Source organism: Lissotriton helveticus, chromosome 12 (genome assembly GCF_964261635.1).
Source record: "Lissotriton helveticus chromosome 12, aLisHel1.1, whole genome shotgun sequence".
In the NCBI taxonomy this organism is placed as follows: domain Eukaryota; kingdom Metazoa; phylum Chordata; class Amphibia; order Caudata; family Salamandridae; genus Lissotriton; species Lissotriton helveticus.
The window spans coordinates 811,960,098-811,976,785 of record NC_136073.1 but is presented as its reverse complement, the minus strand read 5'-3'; the positions used below and the strand labels follow the sequence as shown (position 1 = coordinate 811,976,785).

The following is a 16,688-nucleotide window of genomic DNA, read 5'->3' as shown; positions in this document are numbered from 1 at the left end:
CCTGAAGAGGAGCGGCATTGGATTCGTGCCTGTAGTGTTGGGCCTCGTTGGAACTCTGTGCGCCCTCTCCACTACAAAGTGCGGTGAAAGCGCGTCCGTGGGTAGCAGGTCCCTGAGCCAGTCCTCCACTCGTTGTGCTGGTCGGTTCCCTTCCCAATTTTCCGGGACCCCCACAAGTCTAATGTTATTGCGTCACGCCCTTCCTTCTGCATCCTCGGCCCTGTCTTCCAAGAAGTCCACTCTGTTAAGGAGGTCCTGCACTAGTTTGTCCGTCTGAGTGACTTTGGGTTCAAGTTCTTTCACCACTCCTTCCAGCGTCTTGGTCCGGTCGGTTAGCTTCCTGTGGTCGTCTCGCAGGTGGGTGAGGTCAATCGCGACACTGTCTATTTTTGACTCCAGGGAGGTTCTGGTCTGCTGCAGCGACTGTTCCATACGCTCCATAGCCGCGAGCACGCTATCCAACCTCGCAGTTACCTGATCGGCGGCCATCTTGTTCTGCGACTTGCCTGTTCTGCCCTTCAGCGGGGCTCCCCCTGTCCCAGTACGCGTCCTCACTCCACCGGACATGTGCGGAGCCGCCCTGCCAGCGTCTCAGATGGTGCGGGAGAGGGGTGTTCCCGCGGCAGGCCCGTGTGCCAGGCAACGTCTCTTAAGCAGTCTGCCGGCTCCCCACGCGCCTCCCTCACCAGGTCGTCTCGGGGTGCGAATCGGCAGCCTCCGCCAGTGGTGCACTCGTCGAGGGTCGCCAGCCAGGACCCTGCCTCTCTCCGCCTCAGGTCTGCCCCCCGCCGTCCTGCTCTCGATGTGGGCCTGGGCTATGGATGGCTATGCCACGCGCGGTGCTGTGGGCCCCCTGCGCAGGGACCAGTCGTCTTGCCAGCTGCAGCCGCCCAACAGTCAATGTGCGTGGCTGGACTGCGGTCGCAGAGTCAGAGGGGAGGGCCCACAGGGCGCAGGCGGCACCAGGTGCCTCCCGATAGCTTCTCTGCGTGGGCTTGGGGTTCCGTCCCAGGCGCTCCGTCAGGTCTTCCCGGGGTCTCTACCTCCCCTCTCACGGGTGTAAGGAGGCCAGGTATGCTCACTCCGTATTCCGGGCCCCCAGCCGCCCAAAGGTTCCCCGAGGTCAGTTGCGGCCGCCGGATAGGTCGCTCGTTGCAGGGCGGACGTTGCAGGCTGGGGCCTGCTCGTCAATCACAGATCCCGCGTCTCCGCGGCCCCTCCGCCAGTTGGGGAAGGCACAGTTCTCTCCGGGGGCCACTGGAGGGGGCCGCCGCAGGCCACGCTGGGTCTCTGGTCGCTAGCTCGGGGTCACAGCTCCACCACGCGCGTCCCCTCTCAGCCAAGCAATGGCGGCTCACCTCCGGGCCCTCAGCAGCACAGCGGCGGGATGGGTGCGGTATGGTGTCTGCTCCGTCTTCTGATCAGGCCCCTGGCAGGCAGGCAGCAGCGCGCTGGAGGCGGCTTCCGGCAGTCAGGGTTCCTCTGCTTCTCAGCTGCGGCCTCCGGAGGGTCCGCCCCCGTCCGGGTTGATGTCTGATTTTCGGGGCCTACTTGGTAGGCCCGAGCTGCGGCCTCTCGTGGTCACTCCGCCGGTCCGGGAGTTGCCGGCCCCGCAGGCGGGCCGCAGGAAAGGCCGGTGCTAGCCGCGCCGGGTCTTCACTTTCAAAGTCGGCCCATGTGCCGATTACCGCTCCGCGAGGGTCCGCTCGAAGTTTCTGGCGGCTGCGGGCAAATGTGGCGGAGAATCGGCCCAGGGAAGGGGAGCTCGGCACGGAGCTCTACCCTAGCGCGTCCTCCGCCATTGCGCGCGTAGCCACGCCCCCCTTCCTGTTCTGTAGTGAAAGTGTCCCTGTTGCCGGTCAAGGCGTAAGAACGCTGCTCTCCATCCGCAGCATTGCTGTGTTCGGTGAGCTTCGTATATCCTCTTCCACTGTTCCAGAAGTCCCGTACTGGGACTTCTGCCAGAAATAGTGGGTGGGATGTAGCCTGTTGGGAAGCAGCCAGTTTGATTCTCACATTTTATTGTTATTGAGCGACAGCATGGGAAACAATTTCCTGCGTCCTGCTCAAGGGAATGCACTATCGAATGCACACACTTCTTTGTAAAGGGGAAAATTGTCCAACAGTGCCCTAATATATTGGAAAATTTAAAAATGTGTCTACTGCCAGGCAAATAATCATTTTTAGAAACATACAAGTAGTTCACTTATTGTGCACTTGAATATAACACAACATAATATAGTACTGTATTGCAAAAAGCAGTGCTAACACAAGGAGATGATGGACGGAGGGCTGAAACTTTTCAGACACTCACCCCCAGTCCCATATCTGGGTTGAATCCATCATCGTTCTTTAGCTCACTTTGCAATCCCAGTTCAGACCCAACTATATGCAAATCAGTCTGACCCTGTGCCTCATGGGAACAGACCAGCCCGAACTGCCAAGCCAGGTCTTCCCTGGACCGGAAACAAGCATCCTGGGACCGGTTTCGGGCTAACAGTATAGCATAGTATCAAGTAGGACAAAGCATGATACAGTACAGTACCTAACAGTATAGTGTGTGGACAGAGCTACAAGAAAAATGGGTGCATATGCTGTGAGTCAGACCCAGAAAGTGTTGGTACAATGGGGCAGCGGCAGCTCCTCTGCTATGGCGGAGGAGCATCGCCCTCCCCCCGCCAGCACCCTCAAAAATGTGAAAAATAAAACGGGTATTGAACCTATTTTATGATCGTTTTAGATTTCTTCTAACTAACGGGCGGATTTCGATGTCTGGCGGACCTGAGTCCGTCCGACATCGGCCAGGAGCTGTAACCGACCGACCTGCTGTCGTCGGTTACAGCCCTGCTAGTACGATGCGACCGAACAGGGTTCGGTCGCACTCATATACTTTGCAATACAAGCATGCATTCCGAGCGGAATGCATGCCTGCATTGCTGAAAGCACGGGTGCAGTTCATCCCTGCACCCTGTGGCCAGCACCCCAAAGTGCTTGCCACCGGGTGCAGGGATCAACGGAGGGGCACCATAGGTGCCCCAGGCTGCCATCCAGCAGCCTCACAACAGCTTCCGAATGCCTTTTCGTGCTGGACACACCGGCACGAAAAAGGCAGTAAAAAGCTGCCATCGTACTCCATCGGTCGTAAAGAGGCAACCGGGGGAGTACTGAGGGGTTTCCGGACTGCGGACAGGCTCTCCGAGCCTGTCCGAGCCTGTCGCCTGCAATCCGGAAATCCGAGTCGGATTTCTTTCCGACCGAGCCCATCGGAATGGCTCGGTCCGAAAGGAATCCGTCCGGCACTGACCGATTCGGTTGGAAGGGCTCCGAACATGGTTAGGAGCCCTTCTGGCCGAAATCGGAATCGGCCCTTAAGTGTGCCGAGTCTTGGGGGCGGGGCCAGGGGAATGACAGGCAATGAGGGGGAGTTGTATGCACTGCCTTCAGTGTGCAAGTGGATTTGGCTGGCCGTCTCAGGATAGCCAAACCGACATGCGCACTGAAGCTGTCTCCAGCCCGAGCTGCATTGCCGGGTTGGACAGAGCAGTCACAGGCTCCCAGTATAACTGGGAATGCAAATCGAGGGCACTCAGGCCAATCCCGATGCTTCTCCCATGCTGCATGGAAGCAGCATTAGGATTGGCCGCAGGGGATTCTGGGAGCCTGTCTGCAGAGCAGCAGAAGAGTGCAATGTGGCTACCTGAAGGTAAGTTCTTTTTTTTTTTTTGTCGTAGTCTGTCGTCACCCCCACCCACCCCGCTACTCTGCCCTGACACCAGCCGACCCTGCAAAGGGGGCATTCAGGGCTTCAGCATCTCTCCCAAAGTCCATTATGTAGCATACTGTTCAGTACAGTAAAATACATTACCATATCATGGTTGCAGGTGCAAAATATTGTGTACTGAATATCGAGTTACAAGAATATAGTGACCAAACTATCGAAAACCAAAATAATGACTGGTAAGTATATATGGGCAAGTATAGATTTTCAATACTTAACTACATATATGTGTACCTTACTCTATACATCTTCAAAGTAAGTACCTATCGAGTTAAGACTAGTACATTTATATTTGTCAATATGCACGTACTGCCTCGATATTTTGGTACTGAATATTTTGGTCATGATATTTTTGTAACTTGATATACAGTACGCGATATTCCAGACTACATCCCATATCAAGACGTAAAGTACCCTACTAAATCAAAAACGACAGAATAACACCTAACGTTCTCATGTAATCCGGTATAATGCAACGCAATCGACCATATGAACACTAAACCATGCATCGAGGTACTGTTAACTACTATACAAAATGCAGAAATACAAAAAATATTTGTATGCATTCAAGGTGTGTTCAGCAGATACTTCAGCACTCATGCAAAGTCTGTTGCTTTATTGCTTTCGTAGGATCGTGAGGGCCACTGAGTCCTTGCAGAACTTCAGACCATCCTCCTCCAACTCGTCCTTCAGCCATTTCCAGGTGGACGTGGGCAGGGAGATGCGGCTACTCCGAGACCTCACATTTGCAAGGGGTGAGTATGCAAATCTTTTAAAAAAAATGTAATCTACATACCCACCACGCTGATGTGGTTCAGGTTTGCCTGGCCCTCACTGGTTGTTTTGGGCCTAAGCGAGTCATACACACGCCCTTGCCACACGTCACACAAAGTGGCAGCACAGAGCCGTGAACACACCCTAGAATCTTATGATATTTTAAACCTAGAGTCTTGATGCCTTAATAGGACCACATCATGTCAACTCTGCCATACCTCAAGCATGTGGTTGCCATCTTCTCCATGTCATTAGTATACTATGGGACTTATTTGTAAGGGCTTATCGCCACAGAAACGTCTCTTTTTGTGACGTTCCTGTGGCGATAAACTCTTTACCTTATTTACAAGGCTGCGTTAAACCACTGAACATGGCTTAATACTACCTTGTAAATAAGGCCCCCTTTCACGCTACACTTAGCGTGAAAGGGCCGGGCAACAGGGCCGGACTGGCTGTAGCAGGAACTGGGCATTTTCCCTGTGGGCTTGAAGTGTGGTGGCCGGTTTTGGACCGGTACAGGGCCGGACTGGGAACCAAAACCGGCCCTGGCAAAGTGCTCGGCCGGACCCCCTCCCGAAGGGGGGGAAGGTCCGGGGGTGCGGCTGAGCTCGTTGCTAGGGCCGGTTTTCGGCCGATTTTGTTACAGGGTTGATTTTGCAGCTATGCTGCAATCACGGCCCTGTAACAAAAACGGCCCCCAGGGGCCCCAAACCGGCCCCCACCTATGCGGCGCACCGGGGGATTGCCCGGTGCCCGCAACGGCCAGCCCGGGCCTGGACCGGTCGTGTTGTTATTGCTTCCCTCAAAACCCCCCCCAGGTCCGACATAACTGCCAGGGCTGGTTTGCGTTCCCAGTCCAGCCCTGGCGCGCAATGGATGTTGCGGCGGCCATTCTGCCGCAACACCCATTGATTTTGACGCTGCCCCCAATTTACAAGCGTGGCATAGATATAGGGCAGCACCAACATGTAGGCCAAAAATTACCTGGTCTTAACATGGTGGAACGAGGAGAAATTATTAATTTCCCCTCGTTTTTGCTGTTCCTATGTGTCCTGCATTGTGCAGCACACATAGAAACAGCAAATCACCATGAATGCTCGTTTATTTGCCGAAAGGTGTCCCTTCCAGCACAATCCTTCGATGTGCCTCATCATAGTTACACAGGCAGCATTATTTCTTGCTGGTTCATTCCAAGATTGGGCAAGGTGTAAAGTTGGACACAAATGTATTTTGAAGCTGGGTTTCACTGCACACTCACTGTTGGGTTGGCTCATATGGCACAAACGGGAAATTCTGCGGCTGTGATAGTACTATGAGCAGAAAAGGCCTGCAAAATACGTATTTGCATGTTATTCCTCATTAATTACAGCAAAATTTATACTCAAGTGCAAAGACTGACCTAAGATGTTTCATAATCTTGTGGTCTGTGTGTGTGGTAAATCAACAAATAAAGTAATAAATATTGCGTCACTGCTATTACTGCTAGTAAACTCCATTGCGTGTATTTTACAATCGGGCTATGAACCCAACATCACATTCAGTATAAGTCACCACACCAGGCAGATTAAATAATCAAAGCATCTCCTTAAGAGCTGTGTGAAGCGCACACGGTAGGAGTTACCTACCACAAACATGTGTTCAAGCAAGCCCAAAGCAATGTCATTCAACTACTTCAAAGTGAGGGATATGTTAGTTCTCTACCTACAGAAAATTAGATCAAAATTGACCACACATCCTGAAATATTCCTAAAAGGCTGTCAGCCCTTGCAAGTCCTGTTAGGTTAGTCACGCATCCACGCTGCCCCCAATAATTTCACTCACTCCTGCCTAGTTCAGGCGACAGTAAGTCCTCATCATTTTGCCTGGGATGCTGTATTATTGGGTTTGCATGTCACCCATCCTGCAGTTTCACAGTAAGTAGTGTCCCTTTTCTGCAGAGGTGGTGCCTGGACCCTGTTGGTGAATAGTGTATGAGGGGAGCTCCACGGAAACTCAGATCTGTTGACTTTACCCAAGGGACACCATGACAGTAATTAAGGCCCTCTTTACAATGTCGAGTGGGCTGCCACCGACAGGCCGTCTGTGGTGTTCCGCCCTACATGTAGAGCAGCGATCTGAATGCCGGATTACGATACCGGCAGTCGGAGCGCAGAAGGAGGGTAGAAAGACTGCCACCTCCAATAGGATCAAGGAGCGTGTAGGGCGGCGGTCAGACAGTAATCCCTACAATAAAGGTGATGCTTGCACAGGCGCTGCCATAGAGATTACGATGTCCATTTCCCACAGCTTTTTCATTGGTTGTCCCACCACCATGGAAAGGCTTTTGAAAAGGGACTCAGGGGGCCCCTAGCAGGGCCTCCGTCCCCTGTGGGCCTCTACTGTGTGGCCAGGGGGGCACATGTGGTGTCCTCGGAAACAGCCATGCACCATGTGCCGGGCACCACATGGTGCCTGGCACACGGTACCTGGATGTTTGCAAACATGCCTTTTACTACTGTGGCTTGTGTTCTAGCACTTATCCGGTTCCCAGCACAAGCCGAAATAGTAAAAGGCATGTTTCCGACCGCCTACACGACAGTCTCATCATAATATTGCAGGTGGAGCCCCGCTCTATCCTGCAGCGATGGCGGTCGGACACTTGCCAGACCGCCATCGTAATGAGGCCATTATTGTGGGACGGAGGAGGCCATCCTCAATATATCAGCAGAGGTCCCATTTTGCCAAATGATTGGACGCCAAACCCTAGTTTAAAGGTGGTAAACTACTGAGTTTTTGACTGCCAAGCCCATACATGCCAACATTTTTGAAGAGGAAAGTGGGAGATTTTAAAAACATAATCGGGAGAATGTATTAATCCCATTGACTTCTATTGAAGCAGAGGAAATTTCAGGTGGGAAACACACAAAATAAAACCCTTTTTGGCTTCAAAAATCAGGAGTCTCCCGCCTGAATAGGGCTAGTAGCATGTATGGAGGCCTAAGCCAGATCCACCATTGGAGAGTCCTTGTAGACAGCCTTTAACGTCGGACTGGCCTAAAGGGCAACCAGGGTCTCACAGAACAGTATATGGCACAATTGTATTTACAGTTTGTGTGCCTGTTTTATTGCCAGATAGGCTGGTTTTTACTGTTAATTTCCCAAATATTATCACAAACATTGCCTGCACTAAACATAAATGGATGCAGTTTTCCATACCTTGCAAAATCCTCATACAGGGAGGGTGACTTTACGATTTGAAAACTGACGTGTTTTACACAAGTGGAAAATTGTTTTTTAGCTATCTGTCTCGATGATGTGGCCAATTTTATTTTGGTGCCTGCGCCAATTTTTAGGTCTCGCCTACAGAATCATTTTTACAACCAAAAATGCATTTTATTTCGAACATAGCTTTCTATGCAAGCAAAGCCATACCATCGCAATTTTAATCCTGCGTCCTATAGGTATACCATGCCGGTGGTGCAAATTCAAGCTCAGAATTGCAAATAATAAAACATAAAAGCTTCCCAGTGAAATAATCAGTAGGGCTCGATTTGCAAAGATTTAGACGTAAGTGGGAGGGAATGTGGCCTAACCGCTAAAGCGGTCGCCCTTTGAGATGGGGAACCGGGTTCGAGTCTCGGGAGTGATGCTCAACAGTCGGTGATTCTGGGCAAATCACTTTATCTCCCTGTGTCTAACAAAACAATGAATGTGTCCATCTGTAATGTAACTGGTGCTCTGATATCTGTGGGTCTAGTTCGCACTATATAAAACTCCACACAAAAAAAAAATATGTGTGTGTGACTTTGTCTTCTAGAACTCCTAGCTTATTACAGAATTCCAGGAGTATGTCAACAGTCTTTGCTGAAAGTTCTTAAAGTGAAAGTCAGAATACAATATTTGTGAAGCTAGCCCTTGGCATCTGCTGACCCATGTCCCCCAGCAGGTACACAGTCCACTAGTAGATTAATGAGACCAGCATTGGCATAGCCAATAGGTCTCGCCTTTGGGACCTTATAAGTGTTTAGCCATGCAACAGTTAATGTTGTTGCACCAAGGATATTGTGCTGGATAACTAAACATTTATAAGGTCCCAAAGGGGAGACCTATTGGCTATGCCAATGCTTGTTTTTGTAGCAGACCGACCCAGGCAGCCTCTGTTTCACCAGGGAGCTTCCGGCTGAAGTGTGAAGCCCGACTTCATTCTTTCACTCTTTTTTTTTCCTATGTATACCCGCTGTACCAGATATGGCATTCCCAAGCACGATAATAGCAAAAAATTCACCCATGGGCATGAGGTTTTCTTTCTGAAAAACAAAAAAATATTAAAATAGGTTGTCATGTTTTAATTCATATGTACATTTTCACATAGTATATCTTCTATGTCCTTCCTTACCCGCTCCCATGTTTCCTTCCTCTCTTTCTCTTACCATTTCCCTCTCCCACGTACCGACTGGATCCTGGGCTCGCGCCCTGAATGTTGATGCCATAGGGGTTTCTATGATCGTCAGCTGAGGCATTATTACTGGACGAGGCCCACATGATGGATGCAGAATAAAGGCACTCCTGTTTAATACAAGCTTTATTGATATTGTCATTTGAATTACCCTAAATACCACACAGGCCTCAAAATTGAAGTATCTCATTCGACTATAATTCCCTAACGCTGTGACCTGGAACGTTAAGCTACATCGACCCTGCTGGAGGACGTGTAGCTTCCGCCGCTTCAGATTCTAGGTGACCGGCGCGCCAGATATAAAATGAGAATTACGTTACTATCTCTGCTGAGGTCAACCCAATCAGTAACTTAACTGCTGCTTCATAGCTTTCCTCCATCTGCCAATGTCCAGCTGAGGACTGTCACATGCACAACATTCGCCTGACTGCACAGCCAATCAAAATACTATCCCAGTATCACATGCACGTGCTTTAGTCACACGCTGTAGTCGCACGCGCAGATTCATGCAGCTTTCGCTCAGCATCCGTTATACCCTCTGCCAATTGGGTCACCGCCCGCACACCACCCAGGGGACACTGGGTTAATTGGAAAAAGCTTCTGCTCTCTGCAGTGTTATGTTCTAATCACTGCCTCCAAAACTGGGTCAGAGTCATGGTGTCTCTAGATTCAAGACAGGCCTTCACCCATATGTCATGCATAGGGCCTGGCACGACGAGATGTTGCCTGGTTGAGCAGGTTCTAAAGCATTCCACTTGACCCTCCCTGAAATAAAGGAATGGAACAATCCGATGATGTGACACCTTTTAGGGACCCTGCAGTTGCCAATGTCTGTGATGCTGTGCTTCGATAGAGCAGAGTTTCTCTGACCCTTAATAAAAATTGCATCAATGGACTATGCCTTTGACACCAGTGTGCGATAGACAAATAAATCATTCTTTGTAAACCCTCCGTGAGGTGGAGCAATGAACAGCATTTTCCAGGTCCATTGTATTATCGAATAATGGGAGAATGTTGTGGCCCCCTGTGTGAAATAGAACAATAGAGCATTCCTGTGGTCACCTCCAAGCAAATAATAGGATTGACATTCCCTATGATCCCTGCATTAGCTAGAGCAGGTTGACATTCCTGACAGGGATGTGTTCTGTAACGGGTACTAGGCTAAAGTGGAATTATATTTCTTGTAGATCCCCCCTGCCTGGTGTGTGTGCTCCATACACCTCACAACGAGAATTGCTGTTGATGTGATTTGCCCGCTGATCCGAATTGCTTGGAAAGTGATGTTGGGTTCCAACCGATCGACAACAAAGCACGCCTGTGACCACAGCAGCGATTCTTAAAAGTATGGCCAATTCTGGTGTCACGGAACAGAAGAGTATTTCCGTGAGTCGTAATAAAACTTGGAAAGTCAGAGAGGAGAGCTTTTGAATTCATTCTGATGCCTACCTTGAAATTTCCAAACCACAACAAAGCTAGCCACTCAGACAGAAAGGACACAGGCCATTCAGGGATTCGATTTTTCATAATGCTGATCTTAAAATGGAGTTCTGAAACCATGGTTTTAAAGCCACCTGAACAAAAGCAACCTTTACTTTCTAGTAGATTGATGGGCAGCATGCTGTGTCTGTTTTTGAGCTGTAGTTGGAAAGGTTGCAATTTATTACCTCCTACTTGGAGAGTGAGGCAATAGAACAATGTCTACATTTGTCACATATGTTTGAGAAAGAGTAATTGCCCAACACTAGTCACCATGTGTAGATTTAAGAAATCGACCATTCCTTTGGCCACTATGTAAGATTAAAATTGAGTGCACTTGAACCCTGTTTGGCACATGATCAATGGCCCCTTGGATGAAATCTACAAAGAGGACCCTTCCTGTTTGCCAACATGTAGTTACCTATCCTAACACCCCTCTGGTGGGGTTAGCCAGATAACCAATGTGATTTAAAGCCTGATGCTTATCATCAAAGAAAGCCCTCCAAGACAGAAGGCTAACACCCAGGAAGTGGCCTTCTGCAGCAAGGTTACAAATTTAGGCCAGGCATCATTTTCTGAAACCCCTAATAGATTACATTCCTCTCAGTGAAGCAGATGGAGACTGAAAGGTGTTGCAAAGCATTTCTCAATCATAAATGTTTTCAAATTATATCAAAGAAATGTAATTAGCAGGCATCTTAAGACAGGGTAACGTGGCCTTCTGAAGTACTGTTGGCTTTGACTAGAAGGTGGGGGTGAGGGGGGCTTTAAATCCAACACAGGAAACCAATCAGACCCAACTTCAACATTTAAAAACATGTAAACCCTTGAAATTCTTAAACCAGCTGTTCTTAACCCGGGGTCCCTGGATCACTGGGGACCAGTAACTGATTACAAAAATTAGATAATATTAAGCATATTAATAAAGTATATCTGCATAAGAAAGATAGATGTAAAATTGCAATTTTTAAAATGCTCTATAAATGTAAAAAATAAATAAAATTGGAAGCTAGAAATTAAGTTTGTATCCTTAGCTTGATTTGTGGGAATAGCTCATGTACAGCAGACAGCAGTGTTGACAAAAAAGGCACAGCAATATGTTAGAGCCTATCATATCGTTTTGTGTTTTAGAAATAAATCCAAATTTTGAACGATAAACAAAATATGTCATATTTTATGTATTGAATGCATACTTGTTTCTGAAGGCTTGTTGTTCTGAGGTTCAAATTGTAGGAATTGCTTGGGTGGGGGTCCCTGACGTCCGTTAGTTTTCTATTGGTGGTCCCCAGAAGCCAAAAGTTTAGGAACCGCTGCCTTAATGTACAGGGTGATCCAATAATAGTTGAAGCTCTGGGACGCCCGTAGCTGAGGCAACCATGCGCTCTATAAATTCTATAACATAACATAACAATTGATAGACTCTCATTCTTGAAACACTGCATTGGATCACTATCCAGATGGCAGACAAGTAGCACCCCGCCAAACACTGACCCATTGGGGCCTTGCTTGAAGCCCAACCCAGGGCCCAATATTCACACATTACAGCTGTGGTCTACCTCTGCTTGTTTATAGGAGGCAGCTGTTGCTGCTGAAGTGCCCGAGATGTAGCACTACAGAGGCAAGTCACTCTCCCTACCTTCTAGCAAGAGATATTCCCCTTTGTCTCTCTCGCTCCCTCTCTCTCTCTCTTTCACCCTCTCTCTCACTGCTCGATTCTTGCCCTAGGTTGTTTTTCCTCCCCTGTGCCCTGATGATTCTTTAACTGCCTGCAATTCCTACATTTCCATATATTGGCCCCTTCTTTGCCTTCATGCCTGCGTTATAGCACCATGTCTTTAATTCCACATTATACCTTTCCATCCCCCTCCTTTTAAGTTCTTTCTTACTTTCCTGAAGCAATACTTCCCATTTCTTCCAACACCACTTTTGTTACAGGCCCTTAATTCCCACATGAGTGTCCCAAAGTACATCCCAAAATCTTGTTGAATGGAATAAAAAACTAACATTGTTTCCAGACATCTACATTCATGTTTTCCTACAGTAACTTCACACTTCCATCTGCTCTGAGCCCCTGATATTATCTGTTTGTGTCTAAAGTTCCTTTCTGACTTCTCCATCCTGTAACCACTCTCTTTCTTGTATCACTCATATTTTTACCTTTCATTAGTGTCTCTGAATTCTCTCCCTGTCTTAAACGTGTCCCTACCTGGAACCCACAGTTGTAGTCTGAATGCCTTAGGTTTTATGCCTATGGTCGTTCCCATAGTGGGATGCACATTTGGAGGGTCTTATTGTTCTCCTGTGTCTGTGTTCTGGCGCCATGCCAGTTTCCTGCTTGATTCTTCAGTCCTTTGGGGGTCTACCATCCTTTTCCTCCCTGCCTCGAGCGTGCCTTTCAACCTGGTGTTCAGTCCCAAGTTGTGTCCTGAGTGTTTCCCTCCCCTATTCTTCCGCAGTTCCTGAGGCACCGGTCATCGACACCCAGCGCACCTATGCCTACGACCAGATCTTCTTGTGCTGGCGGCTGCCACAGGACTCCCCACCCGCCTGGCACTACACGGTGGAGTACCGCAAGACTGACATGAAGGCCAAAGCCCTAAAGCTGTGGCAGCGGCGGGAAGACGTGAAGGGTGTTAGCGCGCTGGTCGAGTATCTGGACACAGACAGCGTCTACGTGCTGAGAGTTAAAGGGTTCAACAAGGCTGGCTTTGGAGAGTACAGTGAGGACATCTACCTACACACTCCACCTGCACCAGGTAGGTGACCAAAAGCGACAGTCATTCAGTTGTGTATAATTTGTATATGCACAGTCATCTCCTGGTGTCATTTACACAATCAAATTTGTTTCGGGTGCATATTCATTCCTATTAGTGTCTCATAAGAAGCCATCATGTATTCACAAAGTATACCTTGTGTGTTAGAAACATTAGAGCATATCCTGTTTTCCCAAGTAAAAACCTCCACTTGAAGGCTGCAAAAGACTTAGGGCCTGATTATGAGTTTGGCGGCCCATGGACCGCCAAACCCTGGATGGCGCAGCGGCGTGGCTACTGCCACACCGGCAGTTCTACCACCGTATTCTGACTCTGGCAGTTGGACCGCCAGAGGAGCACTGCAACTTCTGGGGATCGGCAATCCCCGGTGGTGGCGCAGTGGTCTGAGGCTCGCAATATGCTTGGTGGTGCCGCTGAGTCACCGCTATTCATATTACGAGTTTCCTCACTGCCACAATTTTCATGGCGGTAAGCCGCCATGAAAACTGTGGCAGTGAGGAAACTAAGGGGGCCCTGTTCCCTCAGGGTCTTGGGATGCATGCGGGGCGGGGCGCATGGTGTGTGGTACCCCCCTGTCTGCATGCACCCCTTGTTCCAGCACGGCATGGACTGCACAATCAGTGCTGTGCTGGAACAAGCTGTGGCAGTTCCATGGCACTGCTTTTCTAAGGCTCTCCCATGAGCCTTTGAAAGGCACTGTCGCCGCAGGACCACCCGCATTACAACTTCTAATCTGGCAGGTGGTCAGCTTTGGCAGTGTGGGAGTGGGGTGGTGGCGTGACGGCCCGCTCCCACACCGCCAAGGTCGTAATCAGGCCCTTATTAACCATCATGAATATGGCATCAAGGTCAAACCCAGAATAGCAGACAGAATGCTCCTCTCAAAAAGATGAGAGCCAAAAAATTGCCACGTTAAGTGCCCTGAGGTACAATCCCAAGGCTTCCATTTTGATAGATAGATATGAGGACATGTTGTTATTAAAAATATTTACATATACTCAAAGCAAACACACTTCCACTACCATGTTTTTGCTTTTATCACACAAATATACTCGAGGCATGGATATGAGCACATATTGTTATTAAAAATATTTAAACAAATTCAAAGTAGACACACTTTTACTGACATATATTTCCTAATACAAGAAGCATTAAACAAAATCAATTTCATTTAAAACCAAAACAGCTATTCTTATCCAGTTATTTTAAAAAGAGCCCGTAATATATGTAATCTTAATTTTTTTATTTCAGTTTGAAAATTGGTAATTTAATTTGTTCTTATGCACACAGTACTCTTTACAATGTCTTTCATTCCACTTGTTACACATTAAAAAGAAACAGCCAATGTGTTTTGTTCCCACATCACAGAACTCCTTCAAAGCTGCAAAACAAGAAAAGACATACATTTATTTTACACTAATTAAACACTTGTAATTATATTAAAGCATATATACAATCCAAGATGTACTGCCATATGTCCCATTTATGGTAGTATAACCAACCACGTCTGTGCCAAGTTCTTAAATTCTAGAACACATATAATTCATAGTTCTTAGCCTTATGTAGATTTAACACCGTCAGTATTTCTTGACCAGTCATAGTTTATGTACTGTTCACATAATACTCTTCCATTGGGAGTCCCTCAGATAAAAGACATCCTGGAATAACATTTTATATAAATACAAAGAATGAGTCTTATTGTAGTCTTAATCTTTTTGTTTGTCCGCCTCAATAACATGAGCGATAGGAGAAACCTAAATTCTAAATGAGTTGAAAGGAATCGATATGAGAATCTACCTAAAGTAAATGTAATTTGATATGTACATGACAGCTCTGGCCTGGATCTTTTATTTGGAACTGTGAAAAAATATAATACTATTTACCCACACCGTAATTTAATACACTAATTAAAGCTGAACATAATGCTATTATAGAAACTTCAACTTAATTTTGCTTTGAGTTTGAAAATTTGTTTTTGTGTGATAGACTAAGGTCTTTTGTGTTGATTTGCAAAAAATAATAAAAGAAGATAAGCTGTATACAGCCAGGAAATAAAATAGTGTACCAATGTTAATATCATAACTCTAAGAACTTAAACTAATGTAGATGATTGATCTCAAAGTTCCCAATATGGGGGACACATTGGGCAGATAGAATCTGCTAAAATATTGACATTCGCAAAAAACACAAAACCTATTTTGTAATGGCAAATATGTAAAATAATTCTAAATGCAAGGTAGCCAACAAATAGTTACAAGAGAATGCGCAACCACTTCTTTATAATAACAACTATATCTTTGTAGTCTATAAACACAGACTACAAAGGGTCATCAATTGGTGGCGAATAATAGAACATTATTACCTTAAGATAACTATTCGGCCAGAACACATGTGGTTGATTACTATCATTTTTTTAGCATGCCCCAAAATCTATTATTGGTAAGTCAAAGAATGTGGGACAAGCAAGGAACTTCTTTTTAACAATTGAAATCATCATACAACAAAGGAAACATGAAAACAAGGAAATCTAATGCAATATCATTGACAAAATGTAAACAACCAATACAAAAAACGGATATGTGAAGATCGCCATTATCATATATTGGAATGAACAAACACCTGTAAATGTTGAAAGTTAACTACATCAATCAAAACATTGATAGATGCATGAAACATGCAGCATCCTTTAATGATTAGACCCACTTTATAAGAAAGGCCAGATTGACAAAAGCAAGCAAGTAAAGATGACTTCAGCAATAGTTAGAACACCTTTTATTAAAATGTGTTATGTTTTAAATACGCCGTAAAAGGAATAGATAGGGCCAGATGAAATGAACTAAGGAAACCTTAAAAGAGGCCAAAAGTCAATGGAAAATAAACAATTCTTGCCCTACAAAGAGTAAGATGATGCCAATTAAACAAAACATTGAAAGACTGGAACAAGCAAAAATGTACAAAAACTTACCTATGCTGTCCAAGATCCACAATAAAGGTGTGATGGCATGTACGTTCAGTGCCTTTTTAAAGTGTGTGTAAATATCTTGCATACCTGGATATGCCACCAATGCTCCGGAAGTGAAAAGTACTTCCATGAGAAAAGTCGAAAAGAGTAATAAGTCATATTGCCTAGACGCCATGTTGGAGTGACAAAAGGGGCAAACTGCATGGGGGCCATACTAAAATTAAAATTGTATGCATTGTTGTTTTCTATAAAAAAAAATATCTAATTTCATATTAAAATGAGGACTGTGCAAATTAGTAAATTATGTTCCTTATAAAAATGTGTCATCAAATATCACAGAAACAGTAAGCAGTCGGCACCGCACTGCATAATAAAAATTGAACTACCTAGTTGCTTATAATTGGGCCACAATAAAAGTTCTTGAAGCAATATACAACATAAAGCAAGGCACTAGACTTGCTTTAACTTGGATAATCTAGAAATAAAGGG

At 46.5% G+C, this 16,688-nt stretch overlaps 1 protein-coding gene across 2 annotated transcripts in view; it reads left to right on the top strand.

The window, feature by feature from the left end:
* The window catches only part of TRIM46 (tripartite motif containing 46), an 82,271-nt gene that overhangs the window by 42,578 nt on the left and 23,005 nt on the right, over nucleotides 1–16,688 (top strand). For both annotated transcript variants that reach the window (XM_078668290.1, XM_078668291.1), the window contains 2 exons: nucleotides 4,409–4,533; nucleotides 12,920–13,219. In XM_078668290.1, coding sequence (XP_078524416.1) covers nucleotides 4,409–4,533; nucleotides 12,920–13,219 — 425 coding nt within the window. The remainder of the gene's footprint in view (nucleotides 1–4,408; nucleotides 4,534–12,919; nucleotides 13,220–16,688) is intronic.